At 40.9% G+C, this 19,474-nt stretch overlaps 1 protein-coding gene across 3 annotated transcripts; it reads left to right on the top strand.

Annotated features, from left to right (window-relative positions):
* The first annotated feature begins 5,699 nt into the window (after positions 1–5,699).
* Positions 5,700–19,445, top strand: LOC138205335 (capZ-interacting protein). 3 transcript variants are annotated; one of them, XM_069161278.1, is made up of 6 exons: positions 5,700–5,819; positions 15,830–15,913; positions 16,111–16,182; positions 16,648–16,716; positions 17,559–17,795; positions 18,353–19,445. In XM_069161278.1, exons 1-6 carry the CDS (start codon positions 5,814–5,816, stop codon positions 18,761–18,763), a joined length of 879 nt encoding a protein of 292 aa, XP_069017379.1. In that variant the 5' UTR covers positions 5,700–5,813; the 3' UTR covers positions 18,764–19,445. The 3 variants fall into 3 exon arrangements, with proteins under 3 accessions (XP_069017379.1, XP_069017378.1, XP_069017377.1); XM_069161277.1 differs by having other exon boundaries at positions 5,701–5,819; positions 15,827–15,913; XM_069161276.1 differs by lacking the exon at positions 5,700–5,819 and adding an exon at positions 5,853–5,952 and having other exon boundaries at positions 15,827–15,913.
* Positions 19,446–19,474: the final 29 nt, after the last annotated feature.

Genomic DNA, 19,474 nt, shown 5'->3' with positions numbered 1-19,474 from the left:
GAGGAGGCACTTACGGGTTTGACTTCACCACCAGGGGAGAGTTTTCAGGTGTCGTTACAGTTAAGTTCTAGGGTCAGGTGCTGAAGAGGAAACATGCTGAAGAAGTGTAGCGGAGAGATGTTTGTTCCATTTTATCTTTGAGCGGAATAAATAACAGGGTTGAGAGCACTTCAGTGCAAAGTCAGATTTACTACTTCTTGGAGGCATTCTGTTCACAAGGACACGATGACGACTGTCTGCCACGTCACGCCGTAGCTATTGTCAAGAAAATATTCTTTGAGTGGATTCCATTTACAGTTTTCCTGCCTCAGTGTTGTGCACCTCATGCAGATGTATTTACATCAACGTTGTGTACTGCTGCATGTTTTTCTTCCTTGTTGTCACATGCACCACTTCAGCTCACAATTATCATCAATCCGCAGCGGCACGGATTGATAATAAGTGATCCCTCTTTGTTTATGACAGGTGACGTTTGCCACACGTGAAATGACTGTTCATTTGTAATGTTCAATTGTAGCCCGCTACATGGTGTTGTAAGATTGAATCATTTTAATGTATGGTGAGCAACTGTTTTCAAAATGTTTGTTTGTTCTCGTAAATCAAGAAAAAGAAAACAAGTAAAACCTATTAGCTGCGGGCCATTAGTTGTACGGATCTGAAATTGGGTATTTGTGTGTGTGTGTGTGTGTGTGTGTGTGTGTGTGTGTGTGTTTGTTTGTTTGTGAATTCAAACATACACTTGATAAAAGCAGATTATTATGAATATGGGGCAGTTGTTGTCGGTGTGTCCGATACAGAGGCCACCTGAGGCCTGAGGTTTCGGGTCTGCGTACGTGCCGGTCATCATATATAATCTGACACAGCTATTATATTAAATTGAGCCAGAGTTAGATTTACACTGGCAGCCATTGTCCCTGCATTACCATAATCAAAGTAATGGCTGCTCTAAGTGCATTTCAAAGAGGAATAAAGGTATTAGGATGTCACCAGAAAACACATGTCATTGCTTTTGTTGCCTCCATTTGCATAATCTTGATCAAATTCTTCTTTGATGTTCACTTGTGTCTCTCATGCACTCTAGCAACAACAAAAAAAGGTAACGTCAAAGTTATGTATCTTTAACTTGAACAATGTCTTACTGCAAAATAAAACTTTCTTTTTCCAGGTCCTGTCTATCATACTTCTTGTTCTTTAAAAAGAACTGTCGTGATTTTTGCCCATGAATCATTGGGCCTTGGTTTTGCACAAATACAAAGAGACGCCGTCGCTCCGGGCTGATTCATCCCCATGACAGTTTTTTTTCACAGAACCATTCATCTCTTTACCAGAGGAGCTGAAGCAGCCCGTTAAAGCTCATATCCCACAGACCGTCCTGCCATCACCTGGGGAAAGATCAACAAGCAGCACGACTCCTCTGTTGGTTATTTTCTTTACTGATAATGAAGAGAGTGGCTGTGAGCCGTTTGATCAGAGCTGTCAACACCTCCCCGAGGCTTTCTTCACACCACCTCCAAACATTCAGCGTTGGGAGATACACAGTTTGTTTGTTTTGACTTGTTATTTGAGAGCATGCTGTTATCAGCAAACCTCTAACATTCTGCACTCACCGCTTTGGGAAATGTAATTTACTGTATAGGCAGTGAATTAACTTAAATGAACTGTAAGGATACTTTTCCTGAGATTTATTAGGTTCATATAAAGTAAAACTCCTGAGCAAAGATATTTCTATTTTAAAACTGACAAGTAATCAGTTACTGGAATTATATTATATTGCTGTTGCGGCTGTTTTCAGATTAATCCATGTTTAACTCATCTCAAAGCTCTTTACAAAAATGTGCTCGTCCTGAGGTCTCTTATTACGTCACTAAAATGAAAATATGAATGTTTATATTTGAACCAATTTGCAAAAGGAAGTACCGGATGGCTGTATTTGCCCTTTTCAATGTTTGGACATTCTATAATTTGTTATTACAACACAAATGAAGCAGGGCCTTATGAAATGTCGTGACCAGGCAGAAGCTACATAGATTAGCACACATGTTCTCTTGCAATGCCATTCTGTTTTCCAGTATGTTCTTCTTTTGCATTTGTCTCCTTATGAATCTGGCTGCCTTTTAAATTCATCTCTACTGGGAAATTAATTGTTTGATTCAGCTGCTGACATCCTTTAAGTGTAATGACCCTTTCTACCAGAAGAAGGAGCCAAAGTGTTGCCTTGAGAGACAGCATGTGCACAGGCAACTTATTTCCTGGGATCTAGATTGGTCACACATTGCTTATGAGCTACATCAATGCTCAAACACGACTCTACCAGTTAAAAGCGTATTATTTTCCTGTAAAAATAATCGTTATCAGCTTCCCCTGTCAGCCCATCTCCACAAATTATCAGCAACACATCCACTTCCTGTTTGCTCCCTAACCCTACTGTCTTATGCACATGGCCCCAGGAAGCTGTGTTAAAATGGAGGTTCTTTGACAGAGGAGTCTGAAGAACAACTCTCTCTACAAAGCCTGCAGGGGCTCACCGTCTTTCCTGCTGCTTTCTGCTACAGCCGCTGCCCTCCTTATGGCCTCTGGTGTCGTGTGTTTCTCTCTCTTTCCTCCCCAAACTGAAAGTTTTTCCAACCCCAAGCTGACTGTGAGATCAATCGTCTGAAACTGAAAATGTTCCCTGTGAGAGCTGCTCTAATGTAGAGCCTAGGGAAAAGTCACCACCCAGTATTTTGAGGTGTGAGATGATTTATCTTGTGCGACCATAAAAGCCTGAGATGGTTTATATAATTCACCCATTCAAAATTTCTCTGCCACAAAGAGACAGACAAATGTCACTGCCAGCTCTGTGCCGTTGTCGTCACAGCTGGGTGGCAGTGGGACAATGAACACAAAACCATCTTTCCCTTTTACAAACCACCAGGCACTCCCACAGCTCTTTAATGGCAGTGATAAGGAAAATAAACGTAATTTATAAATCACTAATCACCTTGTCTCCTAAAGCTTTTAGTACACAGCTTTCATTGTTTAATGAGCCGTGTCGCACAAAGAAGAGTCAATACCCATTCCCCCCCCCCCCACGCTTCCTGCAATTTGGAGGCTAATTTACATCTACTTTGTTTTCGTAAAAGTGTTCAGGAGAAGTGTTTAACATTTGGTCGACTGAGAGACAAATCTAAACTAACATTGTCAGTTTCAGAGCTGTCAACCCGGATCACATCTTGCTCTTTGGCTATTTGACAGCTGAACAAAAAGAGGTAGCTGCATGATGTTGGAGACACATTTCAGGCTTTGATTGGGATCAAAAATATATTTTCCATGTGAACAGATTCAGCAGTCAGTTTAAAAGCTCGGGAAATGTCATTTTTTCATGTGGCTTTACGGTAAGAAAATATTTTTGTGGCCGATATACCGGCAGGAGAGACTGCTTTCTCTGCAGTTGTGTGGTGTGTTATTGGTGAGTTAGAAACCAATCCATTAGATGGTCTCTGTACATTTCCACAGCACAAACCACTTGAGAAACTGGCTCTACTTCCTCCTGGCCACAGGCAGGACAGCAGAGTCACTCCCAGATATTTCGCGTTCACATTAAAACTCAAAATGAGGAAAAACAGACAAAAATCGGGTAATGGTGGTGTAAGTTTAGTTGCTCGCCAGCTGCAAGTATCTCGGATTTCCATCATTGGAGAATCAGACCGAACATTCAAAGAGAACACAGCACCAAAATGTGCACATTTTTGTAATGTTCCTGAACATATGAAAGTATCTGCAGGTTCAAAGGTATCATAGCTGTATCATGTACCATGTATCATGGTTGTTTGATTCAATCCCCTCAGGCCCATCTTTGGCTCCTCCTCACTGATTGAGGATTGGTTTTACCTGTGGAGGAGTCTACATAAGGCATGTTTCTCCCAAGATGTCTCTCCAACCTGGAAGTCTGGTGCCTTTCGTCACCCGACTCGGTTTGTGTTTTCTCTCCTTTCGTTATGCCACATGCAGTTCTAGGTTTGTACTTTCTATGTGTCTGTTTGGTTGATCTTGAGTTGGGGTTGATAAACTGTTGGCTTCATAAAACTGTTTCTTTGTGAATCTCCCTTTGTTGTTATGCCCTGAAGGAAATGGGTATGACATTTAAACCTTGACCTAAATGAAGTGACCTTTGACCTCATGTCTTTTACTTGTGGATACTGAAGATGTAGAAGATCGGCTGTCTTTAAATTTGTCACCTTTTATCTAATTAAGTCAGATCAAGGTTTAGAGACACTGCAGGGATTGTAGGACAGTTATAATAAAAAACTAAAAACTGAGTGCTACAAACCAGCCAACAAACACTCGTGTACTCATACATGAGTGTTTGTACTATTAAAGAAATTCTTGTCGGGAAGGACCCAACGCCAGTAGGTTATGCACAGCACAATTATACACACTGTCTAACTGATTACCCACCTTATACAGGTAAGTACAGAAAAACAGAAATATACCAGATGTGTGAAAATTCTGCCTTCAAAATAAAAGTTTAAATAGTTATAAGCATGTAGGAAAATTCTCTCTACAAAATGTACTTTTTTTTTTTAACTACGAGATACCTCTGGCAGAAAACTACTGCTGCTTAACTGCGCTCTGATTGACACTTTCAAAATGTTGCTCACCTGGCCACATCTGTTACTGATGTCACAGCTGATGTTTTCCATCACCTGTCAAAGACAAAAGAGGCTGTGACAGTTGATTGTGGCTTACTTGCTTGAAGGTTTTCCCTCATAGAAATCAGGACTGGCAAATGCACTATTTTAAAAAAACAATTTCATTTGGGGGACAACGTGCTTTTTATCCACTTTCTCCCTCCTCAGTCCAAATTAAAAGTTTCTGTCCCATTTCTGACAAGAGAAGAGCGAAGAAAGTGGTCTTTTGCATGTTTTCTGCTGTGCAATGAGCATGGAAGCTGTGGACTTTTTAGATTTGCATACTGTCACTGTATCCATCTAATGGTGTAAAACATCAACATCGGATGTGGCTGCTCTCTTCAGTATGTGGTTAAAATGTTATCCAGCATTCCTTTCTAATTGGCAGCTGCCAATTGAACCTACAAGAGAAAACAAATTTAAGGTTTAATATTTAAATACAACCATTTTCTCTGTTCTGCCTTCAGCATCAGTTTGTGCAAATGTATACTATACTGTATATATACGCACATTTATATATATAATGTTATTTACTTATTTATGCTCATTCATATATATATTTATTACTCATATATACCCATAAACCTAATCCATATAACTAATGTGCAATATCATGTCCAATACACAATATATCCAGTGCAATTTACAATTTACTAGTGTGACCTAGGTGCTATAATAATCTGTTTTTTTCTTCATTCAAAAACCTGTATAGTAACAGTTCACAGTAAAAAGTGCATTTGGTGTATATAGCTTTTATTTTAATATTCTATTCTATTTTGTATTGTATGTGTATTTTTACTTTATTTTCATCTTTCTTGTATTCTTGAGCTGCTGTGACGACAACATTTCCCAGCTGTGGGATTAATACATTCTAATCTGAACGCTCTCTATGGAACAGCGTTTTATTTTGAAAATCTTGAAGCGAAGTGGAATTCTTTTAAGCTGATTGACTTGACGTCGCCGAGGTAGCCAAATGTGCGCAAAAGTTGTCCGCTCCTCCTCCACGTTCATGAGGCAGATTTGGCTCCAGATATAAACACGGAGCTTCGCTCTGTCTCCTCACTACCAGCAGCCACTTTGCTCCAAGAGGCCGAAAAGGAGGGGGAAAAACAGGAGGGGACGATCTCTGGCACATTTCCCAGGATGGAGGTAGCAACTATGTGACTCCGAGCGTAGCTTTCTAGTGCAGCCTGTACTTTTACGCCAGATGTTTTTAACATTTAATGCGGTTTTGTGTCGCCATGCTGTGGTTGAAATGGAAGCATTACATCATAGGAGCTCAGTGAGTGAGTTTACAATATCTCCTTGTGCTCTGTGTTGTTGTGATATTGCTGCAGGGACTTGCTGGTGCAACAATGTAACAAATATTGATATTTTGGCAGCAGTAGACCTACGGATCATTACGCATGTAGTTGTAGTTCATTATGACACGTTTAGGCTACAACGAAACTGTGTGCTTAATTTATTATGACCAGCTACACGTGAGAGTTGTATGATGTAAACGGAAACTCTTTTAAAGGATGACTGCACACACACACACACACACACACACACACACACACACACACACACAGCCACGCACACTGGGCCACAACATTCACTAAAAGCAACAGGAGTTTGTGTCTTCACCTCTTTGGCTCAGTATATTTGAGCTTCAGGCTAAAATTTGTGGTGACAATTTCATAACAAGTAATCCCAGTGCAGGAGGAAGGAAATGGAACTGATAAAACATCTTGTCGGGACCCACTGCGTGTTCACTGTGATGTGTGCAAATGAAATGCAGTTAGTAATTTTCTTCCCTATAAGTGTGCTCTTTAAGTTTTCTGATGCTTCCCGGCCCACTTCTCAAACACCAAACTGTCGACTTGAACCGAAGCTAAAAAAAAATTAAAAAGTGTGTATTTTGTAGTGAGCCTGTCCCATGTGTTTTTTCTGCTGGGTTTGCTCACAAGGTTTGTGGTCTCCTCGCTGCAACACACAGGCTGTTTCCTCCAGACTTTTAAAACTTAAAGTAGTTCATGTCATGTGGCAAATAGAAAGAGAAACACCCTATTTGTTTCCCTTCACAGTACGTGAGGGAGCACATAAGTAATCTACCTCAAAACTACTCTTACATACTCACAACACTCAACTTTAGGGTTCGAAAATGCAACTGGTTCACTTTGGATTTAAGATTTCATTCTAATACCGCTGTTGCTAAAGTGGAGAGAAACAAAAAATGGACTTCCCCCAAATCTGTAAATATTAAAGATAAGGGGGTTAAATTGGGAAACAACTTTTTCTATTGTTTTGAATGGAAAAGCAGAACACTAAGAGGGATTCAACTTTTATTGGTGTGTCCAACCTTTTGTGGGTGAAGATTTTATCTTGGTGAACAATTACCCGACCAAAGCTGCTATCAGTTTCAGCATTGCTCACCAGATTTCTATAAAAATAGATTTCTATTGATGGCGCCGATAAAATATGAGACCTCCTTGAAAGTCGCCATGTTCTCCCAGCCTTAAAGGTTAAAGTAAAACCGCTGGCCAGTGACTGGAACATTTGTTCAGTCAGGTTCAGATGTTTGACGTTTCCGACAGCCATCTGTTTCCCGCAAGGCCTTTTTGGTCCTCATCATTTGATGACACACAAAAAAATGCTTATTGAGTCTGTCTACCCACATTACCACAAATAGTGAAGTGAAATTTAGTTGTGAAAGAACGCGTTCCTGCTTTTGATGATAAAATGTCAGTTTTGCTGTCGATTTTTGATTTCTATAATTTCCACTTTGCAATGTCCTATTTGATGCTGAAAAGGACAAAATGGATGAGTTTCTCCGAATGTTAACTTTTCTTTTTTTTTTAATGCTGCATTAATTTGGCCTCAAACGCCTTCAAACCAGTGTTAAAACTGCCTTGTAAAGTCAGTCTTACACTCGCTGTCATCTAAACTGCTTCAGTTTAGCACAGGGATGACATCATGTGTGTGCGATGTATGTGTGTGTGTCTGTGTAGCTTTGGCAAATAGTGATTCATATTTACAAACATTGACTTACATCAGTCGCCTCGAGCGGGCCTTAAAGGAAGATTTAACACATGGAAATTATTACATTCAGTGGTTCCCATGCGGCTGACGGACTAAATGGAAAGTTGTGAGGGCGTGAACGTGTTTGTGCGTGCATGTGTGTGCATCCACCTGAGGACTTGCACTGTATGTGTGTGTTGGTTTGTAGAGTTGCGGTGTTCCTTTTGATGGAAAAACAACACCGCAGCTGGAGGAGTGAGTATTTGGGATCGCCTTGCCAACCATATGGTGCGCACATTTGTTATGTAATTCACAGCAAAGTTAGGGGACCAATAACACAGGAACTCAGTCTGTACCAGCCAGACATTTGCTAATGAGTTAGATTTTCCCCCTTCGCTTTGCAACAGTATGTCATTGAAATATTTTATTATGAACCAGCACTACTTCTTTCACAGGTAGTAACTACTACTTGTGCTTCACTCACAACCATTGGAACCAAAATGTCGTCCGGTTTCATGGAAAAGTAAGAGATTACTATCAGTGAAATCTGTGTTGGCAAACACTGTACATCAGGCTGTATTTGTTTCAGTGCAGGATTAATGGCTCACTCCGTCGCGGACATAAAACAGACACCTAACTCGCCGTAAAGCTCAGTGGAATGTGAAGCATCAGCAGCGAAGGAAAACCTCCGAAGCCGGTTGTTCAAGTCGCAGAGTTGTTATAGTTGGATCTCCGTTCAAATCACACAAAGTGGGGTGTGTACAAAATGTTTCCTGGAGTAACAGGTAATACTAAGGGAATGCTAGAGGTCCCACGATACAATATAATCACGATACTTAAGTCATGATGTGATATCAGTGATTATTCAATATTTTGCTTTGAGTATTTTTGATAAACTTGCAACTGCAAATTATGTCACCAAAGGAAAACTTGGTCAGCATGTGTTATATCTGATGAAATCAACTTTTCTGTCTGTCCATCAGAGACGGTCAAGCAGACAGACTGATGAACACTCATAAAAACAGGTCATGAATGTTGCGCGCACCGGATCATTTCATTTATTTACCTACGGGTGACATCGATAGTCGGCGTACGTGCATTGATACAATATTGCACATTTCACGATAAGGAATCGAATGTTTGCTCCTGCCACCTCCAGCTAATACAAGTCATCAAAAGGCTTTTGAGCCTTGATGAGTTGGATAAAGAGCACATAGTGATAATAGGATAAACTGCCAACATTACATGGGACTTTTAAAATTTCACTGATGCTTCCTGTTGTGGCTTTTTTGTGTAACTGCCTCTACACAACCTCGTCTGTCTTTAATATTATCTCTTCGTGTGCTTTTGACCTTATGTCCAGATATTTTAACTTTATTATCTTTTGATGTGAGCTCTTTATAATGTCGAGAAAGGAAGCCGAACCGTCGTGTTCTCACTGCAGTTACTGCCGTTCGTCTTCACTGTTTCGCAATATAGTTAGTTTCCCTGGGGGGATACCAGTAACTGTGTGAAAACAATAACTGTTTTTTTCCAGGCTAAATAACTGTTGTTGCCATGTGAGTTCAGCTACACTCCTCATAAAAGTAAAAGATGATGTAAACAAGGCAGGTTTCAAAACACTTTAAAAATAGGGTGTTTTCAAATGTTTTATACGGTATGAAGTGCATTCAACAGATTTGTCAGGCCGCTGTTTGGGTTGACAAATTGTAAAGAAACAGAACATTTACAGTATTTCCTTGATGATTGTGCAGTTTTCTCTTCTGAGATTCTAGTGTGCCCTAACCAGCTCGCTGAGGCATTTCAGTTGTTCCTGTTAGACATTCCCTGGAGTTAATAATCTAAAACATGAAATTTGCTCTGTTGTCAGCATACAAAGTTTTACTCTGGTTTGCTGTCTGAATTTACTTTTTTTTTCAAAGTGTGGCAGCTTGGCACATTGAAAGATATTTGCACCTTAATGACCAATCAAATGGTTCACAGAGCCTCGTAATCTCTTAACTGCTTTTGCTGCTTTCTATTGCAAAGTGGTTGTTGTTCTTTTTCCAAACAATGTTACAGTATTTGCAACCCTTACAGGCACTCGAACTATGCAGTGTGTGTGTGTGTGTGTGTGTGTGTGTGTGTGTGTGTGTGTGTGTGTGTGTGTGTGTGTGTGTGTGTGTGTTTTTCTCTGAGTCTGGCTATCAGGGTTCTGCATATGGCAGAAAGATAGGTGTTGAAAACTACAGAGAAGATAGCGAGGAGACAACACCGATGCATGTGAGGAAAACATCCAGGCTGTTGGCGTTCAGGGAAGTTATGTCATGAATGGATACATGGAGACTGGAGGGAATTCCTTGGAATATGAAAACAAACCACACCACACGACTGCTGCCCCAGTTTAGTTATTCCAGACACGTGTTCATGTCAGAAGGGACTTTAAGCAGTGTCTGTTATTGACATCAAAGCTGGTTAGATCATAGCAGGTCAGACATGAAGTCTTGACAGATAGTCAAACATGTTGAATTTTGTTCGTGTAAAGTCTAAAAATGTGAAGTCCATGCACATTGGGTTTGAGAACAGAGGAAGGTGAAACATTTTCTTTTTAAACAACAACATCATCCCAAGTTACTTACTGATCTCCCTGCAGAACAGTTAAAACAGTTAAAACTGCACCTCCTCAACCACTCACTTCTAATTTTGGCTTCTAGCCACATTCTTTCCTTTTTTGGCAGAAAGGAGTGCAAACACAATAAGTGCTCCAAGCTGCTTGTACTTTTCAAGTGCCTTCTTTTGTTCGAGTCAGGTTTTGCATTTTTACTTAAGGTGGATGCTGCAACCTAAATTAGATCGAGATTACTGCTGTTTCCCTCATCTGTGCTTCATCATTAATATAGTGGGACAAATATTGAGAGTTTTGCATCCTGCAAGTCTTAGCAAGTCCATCAGTCTTTTAAACGACATATGATAAGTGAGGAAAAACTTCAATTTAAACTGAAACGTGCTTGGCCTGCTGCCACCGCGACCCGATCCCGGATAAGTGGAATAAAATGGATGGAATAAACTGAAAAAAAGACAACTTAGAATAAGAAAAGACCAGATACAAGTGCACAGTGTCAGCAGAGTTGCTTAGAAACTGGACTGTGACCGTCTTCAGAAAGGTCAATCCTATTGGAGCTGTTGCTGTGATACATACAGTCTGGAAACCCTGCTCGCATTAACATTCGCTCTGCCTTTCTGCTGAGCGGACCAATCAACGACCAGCATGGGTGGCTAAGTGTGATTGATGACTTTGAAGTCAAATGTTTGGCAGTGGTAGATCCAGATGAAGGCACACAAACAGTTGTAGCAACGCCAGCAAAAATCAAAGACTTGAAGTCTACGGTAGTCATTTGCCGACATGCTGTTGCACTCTGCTAACATTGGGTTCGGGTCTCGGTTGTTTACAGCTTGGTGACATTCAGTGCACAGCATACATCATATGGTGGTCAATGCCGATTAGTTGAAGGCTGCTCACATAGTTTCAAAATTAACCCGAGGTCTTCGTCCAATATGATGTAACGACTGGAATCAATCTCCAATGATGTGTTTCTAGACTCGTATATTAATGAAATGAATTTAGTTCTTGTAATACCAGACTACGGCCATGCATGAACGGATTCCTAACCCTGTGGCTGTCTGCAGGAACTACACAACACTACAGTGGGGAAAGTGCAGGGCTTCACTGAATGAAGTCATCCCATGTCTGTCTGCACTCATCGCTCTGATCCACCGTCCAGATGGTTTTGGTCGCTGGGATCGCTGGATCAGAGTGGATGAGAATAGCGGAACGTGTAGATTCCCTTCAAGTTTTCCTGCAGAAGTTCAAATGTTTTGAGAGAGTAATGTCTACTGTGAGTTGTTTACATTTTCTTAATGTATTATGTAGCGAATTACTCTCAACAACTCGGGTCATGTTAAAAAACAGGCTGCTGTAGTTATCATACTAAAATATCACGGTGCATTCCAGGAACAGGCTTGGTTCTGTGATCTGTTCTCATATCTTCATCATTTGTCAATCAAATTGCAGTTGAATAACATCTCAAAGTCTCTTGGGATCTTGACTAATTTTGCGGTGCATTTATTAAGAGAAATACACGTCTCGTGTTCTTTCTCGGGGAGTGTAGCCATCAGCAAGTTTCTGTTCTCAGGTTATCTGAGGGTGTTTTCCTTCTTCGTGAATGCTTATTTTATTTCATACAGTACAAGACTGTGTCTGCAGCAACTCCCATTTCCCTTGAGGCAGCAGCAGCTTGTGGATCAGTGTGTCCTTTTACCTCATCCCTGTGATTCAGGAGCTTTTTTTTTAAGGCACTTCTACTCACACAATGTATGAGAAAACACAGAAAAACAGTGCCAGTGAGGGCAGTGGAAAAGTGAGATATTCAGATGAGGTCTGGTCCAAAAACACATCATGTTTTCCTGGAAAGGCAGCGAGCAAAGAAAGTGCCTGTGTGCTGTCTTAGCACTTAACAAATGTAGGCAGAAGGGAGCTGCTCGCCGTGGTGGTTTCCCCTTGGCGGAACACGCTGACTTGTGAAAACAAGAGTCTGCAGACTTAAAACTGAAGCCATTACGCTCGGTGAACTTATTGAACAAGATCCTGCTGAACAGCTGTGTGCTTCATCTATCTTCACTCCAACAGATTCCCACTGTGGGGCTCACCACTGAGATCTTATGAGGATTGAGAGTTATTCTGAGTAAAAAGAGCCTGAGCCAGACCGCGTCTTTATCAGCTCCATGATAGATTTACTTCGCCTGTTGCTCTGTGACCAATGTTGGTATATCAAGCTGATATGTTCGGCTTTACTGAGACTAATAATCATGTGCTTCTTCTCTCCTGCCTCTGGAAATGGGAATCACAGGAACAGACAATCACAGGCTTTGTGTGATCTGTTTGTCTCTCCCTCTTCATCTGTCGGTCATACAGTAAACCTCGTGTCCCCATCTGCAGCCTTGACATGATGACACGGGTTGGGATTAACCTTTACCTCTTCAAACACAGCTCACTGAGCAGTTGTCGAGCTTGTCAAAGTATCTAACGAAGTAACGGGATGCAGAGTGTTCATGGCTCCAACTAAAACTCCATGAGTTTCCAGGGAAAAATGAATATCTTATTTAGGCACCTAGGAATTTAGCCTTACTTCAAAGGAAGTATTGGCTTTAAATTTAACCCTACCATATTTTGTTAGGGTTAAATTGGTCTGGTCTGGGGATTTAAACAAACAAATTATTTCAGTTATGACACTTAACTGTCCTTTCGGTTTGGAATGTTTTCCTGAATGACAGTCTCACTGCAATAATAAACCTACTTTCTATAAAATCACCTGTTAAATATTAAAAGTATCCTAATATGTCTACAACATTATCATGTTTTGATAACAGTGCTTTGAGTGGGTACTGTAACAGCAAGTCCAAACGGTTTCCAGGGAAGTCGGAGTTCAGAAATAGGTCCTTTTTTTTTTTTGCTATTGGAAAACTTCAATCACACGGTTGAGGCACTGCTTTAGGAAGCTTTTTTTTTTTTTTTTTTTTTTTTTTTTTTTTTTTTTTTTTTTTTTGCGTTTCCTTGTTTAGACATGCTCAATTGCTCTGTATGATAGATTACAGTATGTTTCAGATGTGGTGTAGCATATCCAGGGATGCGCTCTCTTAGGAGCTGAGGGGTTACAGAGCAGCACTGTGATCCAGGCTGCCTTCACTGCTCTGGGGCTTTTTCCCAGGCCTACAGCCCCAGAAATAGTTTGCCCCGCTCTCTCCTGCAGTGGAACATAGTTTCCCACTCTTCCTCAGAGCTCAGGGTCCCAGCTGAGCTAAACATGTGCAGCACTGATAACCATAGGCCTTGTACAGGTCAATGACATAAGTATTGTTTTGTCATCTCAATGACACAGAGTGAAACTATTTGTTTACAACAAAATATGCAAGATTGTAGCTCTTAAGTAACCGTGAATGTTTTGATACTCGTAACACATTCCTTATACATTTTTATTTTAAATATGAATAAAACCGCATCTATCACCTTTGTATACTGACTGCATGGTGAGTGTCTGTACAGCCATGTCTGAGGTTATTTTCATTCTGCATGAAGAAGCTCATTAAAGATAAGGCCTCTCTGTGAAAGACGCATGAAAGAATATTAATGGGTTCCGAATGACTTCTTCTGAAACGATGTAGTCGATGAATAGTTAACATGTACAAGTCATGTTTTATTTATGTCACTTTTGCAAGTAAGTGGTGAATTATCAAAATATAGAAAAATATAATCTGTGCTGTACATGACTAAATTACATGTTCAGTAGCAGCAGTACAAGTGCAGAGGTCACCTTCACCATATACATTGACATTAAATGTTTAAATCCATAATCACATTGGAAGTTATTAAACCAAAAAACAAGTTATTTATTGTGAGTTTGAGGAGTCAACAATGTTCCATTTAAATGTTTAAATAAGTTAAAACACCAGAAAGAAATGCCTGAAACATCTGAGCAGAGATTTGAACAAAGAGCTGCACTTCCTCTGGCTGCACTGTTGTGACTGGAGTTTGTGATGTGAAGGGGGCATTTGTTTTGGAAGGACAGGAAAGAGTTAAACAATTAGAGGTTACAAAATAATGGAGTGGCGGGTGGGTGGTCCCACGTAATTACTATTTATCACGTATGAGAATAGAGAACGCAGGAAAAGGGCGGGGATGTGGATTAGGACAAGGACGCACTGCAGGGCTGGTGCTGTTACACATTTGGGTGGAGGGAACAAGGTGGTGAGGTCATGTTGAGAACAAGGGGAAAAAGGAAAATAAAGCGTGTGATTAAAGTGTGGAATGCGTATATCTGTGGAGCCCAGGAGATCCATGTTTCCATGAGCCACGGTTCAAAATGTGCAGAGGGAGATGAAGGGGGAACTGAGATTGCACACCCAAGAAATGTGACAGAATTTGCAGCTGTGAGGAGTGGCATGAGCTTTGTAGAGCTCAATAAAAATACGGTGGAAATGACATGTGGTATGAAATCCGAAAAGAGAAAAGGAGGGGCCCGGCGAGCACAATGCAAATCGTGAAATGGCCCCATGATGCTTTAGAACCTGCGCAGTCCTGGCAGACAGCATACGTAAACAATGCCTCGACCCATTCCCAGCTCAAACACATGGCACAAAAATGAACCTAGAACCTGGGAAACAATGCAATACTAAAGTGTTGTTTTCAAGACTTACACTCATGCACATTCCAGTCGGACGCCAAAAGCCAACTTATCACTTCGGCCCACAGATATGTGGAGTGAGTTACTGGTCATCAAAGGCAAGCGGGGAGGAAGGGGGGCGTTTAGCAATCAGCTCGGGAATAGTGGGAGAGACAGAAAGGAGAGGGGCCAAGGAGTGATAACAGTGTGAGGAAGCAAAGACAGGTCGGTCCTGCCAAAGGCCGCGGCGTGATGTTGAACAGCTGCAGAGAGTGGGACTCACTGCCTGTGCTCGTTAGCGGGAGAGGAGGCGAGTTCCTCCAACGACAGTACCGAACCCAACGTTGTCGCCCTTCCTGCTGTGTTTCTCAACCGTCTGCATTTTCTTGTAGAGAACAAGGAAGTGAAACACTTTCTTTATTTTAGGACGTCTTCAATTGTGTCCTGCTGCTCTCTGCACACACCATGCATATTAAAATGTAATTTTAATTTTTTTTTTTTTATTATAGTTCTTTAAATCGGCAGGTGTCTCCCCTGTAATGACAACATTAAGCTTTTATGGCGCATCTAACATGTCAAAGCTATCAAAACTGTTCCAAGGTTTCATACTGGTTACTTCTGTATACACTATTAGTTTGGCTGGAGTGTGCATGTCACGGTGCATTATTATTATTTCAAGGTTCAGGGCTAAAGCCTGAAATCAAGGATGTCATCTTGTCATGTTATCATCTTAAGATACATGTACACAGTGCACTTAAGATTATTATATAACATTATAAAAAAAAAAAAAAAAAAAAAAAAAATTGGTGCAGAAATTATGGAATATTCACCAGTCTTTGACATCTATTGTAACAGTGTTTAAAAAATGTTTTATCTGTTTTTTATTTCTAATTTATATGAGCATGTATTAAGACTTAAGAACTTTTTCATGTGTTTTGCTTAAAAAAAAAATTCCAGAAGGATTCTCCATCCAAGCCATCAGTGGCTGAGCTGGCTGGAAGGTTAAAAGGTCATATTCTACCAATGCCCAGCACAAACGATGAGGTAATCTACTCTATATCTCAGACGGTATCTATTCCAAAATCTCCAAATGTGTGTTTGGCTCTGAAGTAAAACGACACTCAATATTCTGTACATAGTTTTTTTTTTTAATTATATTTAAACCAAGTAGCTGTTGAATTCGTGCAAGCTGCTTGTCAAAACAGCTTTTAGTCACACTTCCTCCTCCTTTTCATTTGTAGTTGCCCTTTCGAAGACGACCTCCGTGTTCCCTGAAGCTGCAAAATCGAACAGATGATAATGAAGAGTCAGATGTAAGTAAATGTCTTCTTTTAACGACCTATGTGCTGCATCTGGTTTGTTGATCTGTGCAGGAAGTCTCCAGGAAACAGACTAGGATTTGTTTACGTTGCAATTTAATTGGCACCTCACAATTTCAACACAGTGGACAGTGTTTGCCAAATCTGCAATGTTATCTTTTTTTTTTCTGTCTGAAACATTTAGAAAGTGCTGCTGTTTCCCCCCCCCTCTCCCCAAGTAAAAATGACACAAACACACCACACAAACCTATCTTTGTATTTTGACCGATAAAAGCACAGCAGAAATGAAAGATGCGTATATCATAACCAACAAAGTAATACAAACATTGTTTAATAATGTTGATCTAAAAAAGTCTCGCAGGAGCTGTGCTTGTATGTTCCTATATAATGAATATACATGACATGACAGACATGAATTTATCTTCTTATTAACTCTCGTCTAACTGTGTTCTCTGGCAGAAATCTGTTGTCTCCCCAAATCCCTTTAAAATCAAGATGAAGAACTCCGCCATCTTTGAGAAACTGCAGGTTGGCGCATCTTGCGACATTTCAATATTTTTTGAGGGAAATGGAAATCAAAACCACTGCTAAATCTCAGATTATATGTTAATACAGCATGCAGTCAGGAGTTTGTACAGTCGGGAGACTGAGATATTTAGAGCATTACTGCCACCTACTGTTTAGAGTACACTGGTACCTGCAGAGAAAAAAGGGGAGGGGCTCGTGCCTGCTGCCACAATCGGCTCAGATTAATGAGCTAATGGGATCATGGGCCACCGAGGCTGTGGTGAGGCTCAAACTTGCCACTTGAGTTCCTTTAGTTAGTAGTTCACACGGTGGGCAGCCATGGGACAAAAGGGCTGCCGATTCTCCCTCTTCCTCTTCTCGCCAGTGCAGGTAAGATTCACTCTGAACCTGAACCCGGGTTCAGGGGCTAACGCCGAAGTACTTCACTTCTGAGTATTTCATGTTCTGTATGTTACACTTACAAGGAATTTGGGGTATTACATCTGTTAGTGAGGAAGGTGACAGGTGCATTGTAGTATGTGTATACCTTGAAAATACTTATAACAATATTTATACTCAATTTTAAAGGAAGACTGAAGCTGGAAATACTATTAGTGGATAATTTTTGTTTAAATACATGTGTTTAAATGAATACAATTGTCTAATTTTTACTTTGCCTAATGATGAAGTGTTTATCTCCTAAGTAAGTAAACCCTATGTTGAAATAGCCTCTTTTTTCTAAAACACTATCTCAAATTTTACTTTTATTTGAAGTTTGTTTATTAGCGATCGAGTGTTATTAGAACAAACTGTACTGGAGATTACAGTGTTGAGGCTTCAGGATCTTCTCTGACCCCCTACAGGCCAACCTTGCTCTGTCACCCACTGCTCTGCTGTCTTCACCCAAGAGTCCCGAGGTGAAGCTGCAGCCGACACCGTCGTCCCCCACCGCCGCGCCCTGCAGCCCCCCGATCCCCGTGAGCCCTCTGAGCCCCTCGTTGCGACCGTCGCTGCGACCCTCACAACTGTCCAGTGAAGAGGAGGATCCCCTCAGCTTCAACAGCCCTCCTGAAGGCACCCCACTGCCGAGCTTCAACAAGGTAAACACATCAAGCAAAGCTGCACATTAGCTTGACAATGTTAATGACAAATAGATCGGGACAACTTTAAAAAAAAAAAAAAAGCCAAGATGTAGCCTATATCTCATCATGTTTGTGTGGGTTTGTGCACGAGTTCTGAGTTACGAAATGACAAACAGGAGCTGCTGTTACATTGAAGAGTTTCTCACGCTATTCGCTGAGTGAGCTGTGACCTCACAGCCGGGCACGTGCCCTCACCCCCACTGACGTGCTTCTCAGCGGGTGTGCTGCATCTTGTGTTTAAGCAGCCCTCGGATAACCTGGAGCAAGATGTCACTGTAGTACATGTGAGCCGCTGCAAGGGGGATTGAAGGTGTAATCCACTTAGCCTAGTTAGAGTCCATCAGTACCACTTGTTTGGTGCTGTCACGCGTATGCTGTCCAGACTTGGATAGTTACCAGAAATATTCATTCTCACCTTTAAAAAATACTGGAAACTTGCTCTGTCTTATGGATCTAAAATGATTTCCAGATTTGTGTTTAAGACATTATCTAAATTGCCCATCTTTGCCACACAGACTCGTGCGCGACTATCATTCAAGAGACGTCCGCCCACGAGACAGCACAGAAGGTCAGCTGGAGAGGAGGCGGGAGCCTCTGGGACCAGTCTGTCCACGAGTGAACTGTGCGATCCAAAAGATAATGCGGACAAGGACCAGGTTTTCCACAGCCCAACAGAGGAAGCTGATTGTGGGCAGCTAGGCAGCCTGAGAGAAGCTGAAAACCAGGATGGGGACTGTAAAGTCACAGAGGCTGAGGTAGCAAAGACAGACCCAGACGACATGGGGGATCTGGAAGAACAAGCCCTGAGCTCCGAGGCTTTGGAGCCGGAACAGCAGCCTTCAGCGCTGGCCGAACAGATGCAGGGTGATGAGGGACAGGAAGAGAAGCCTCAGGAGACACACCAAGGAGGAAATGACAGGATGTGAACTTTGAATGTTTATGTTAAGAAAAAAAAAAAATATATATATATGAATAAGTTATTCAGTGCTTTGATCAAGGGAACTCTTTGGAGAAAAAAAAAAAAGAGTTCATGTGTTTTAAATTTCTTGGTACCTTTCTCTTTTAAGTCCCTCTGTCGTCCTCTTCTGGCTGTCTGAACAGGTCTATAAACACTGGAGAGTCTTGTGAAGCAGCTGTTTTCTGCACATGTAAATGACTCATCGCAGTTGATACTGTAGCCACAATCCCAGGAAATTTCCTTCATGTTGTACCAAATCTGCAAGACTCCTGTTTTTATAAAAATTGATTTTTTTTTTTTTTTTTTTTTTTTTTGCTGAGATGTCAAAGACATTGTTAACAGTGCACTTCTACATCAGGAGTCTGTCAAATAAACACAGCTTTGAACATGTTGAATGCTGGGTTGACAAAATGATCAAATATTTTAGAGGACAATAAATGTTTCGATGTCATACCAAATCAATTTTTAAGTTGAAATTATATACTTTGCTTAGCTTTCTTTTGATGTTCAGCGTGTTGGTCTATACACCTTGTCTTCTATTTTGTATACAAAATATCCAAATCACAGTGCTGCTGTGGAGTGGCTCAGGTCCTCAGAAATGACACAGAAATGTACAGCAAATAAACAGCTTCCTTCTTCTGTAAAAACAACTTTATATTACATGTTGTCATTCAAATTT

Source organism: Embiotoca jacksoni, unplaced genomic scaffold (assembly GCF_022577435.1).
Source record: "Embiotoca jacksoni isolate LCO1_2020_lvr unplaced genomic scaffold, fEmbJac1.0.p SCAF_28, whole genome shotgun sequence".
NCBI classification, from domain to species: Eukaryota; Metazoa; Chordata; class Actinopteri; family Embiotocidae; genus Embiotoca; species Embiotoca jacksoni.
Note: the sequence above shows the minus strand (reverse complement) of the source record. Positions and strands in the feature narration are given on the sequence as shown.

What these genes read in the sequence shown, in the direction of transcription:
- LOC138205335 (XM_069161276.1), top strand. Translation starts at nt 5,878, where the DNA reads ATGTTTTTAACATTTAATGCGGTTTTGTGTCGCCATGCTGTGGTTGAA. An exon ending in CATTACATCATAGGAGCTCA is followed by an intron (nt 5,953 to 15,826) that starts GTGAGTGAGTTT and finishes AAAAAATTCCAG; the next exon opens with AAGGATTCTCCATCCAAGCC. An exon ending in ATGATAATGAAGAGTCAGAT is followed by an intron (nt 16,183 to 16,647) that starts GTAAGTAAATGT and finishes GTTCTCTGGCAG; the next exon opens with AAATCTGTTGTCTCCCCAAA.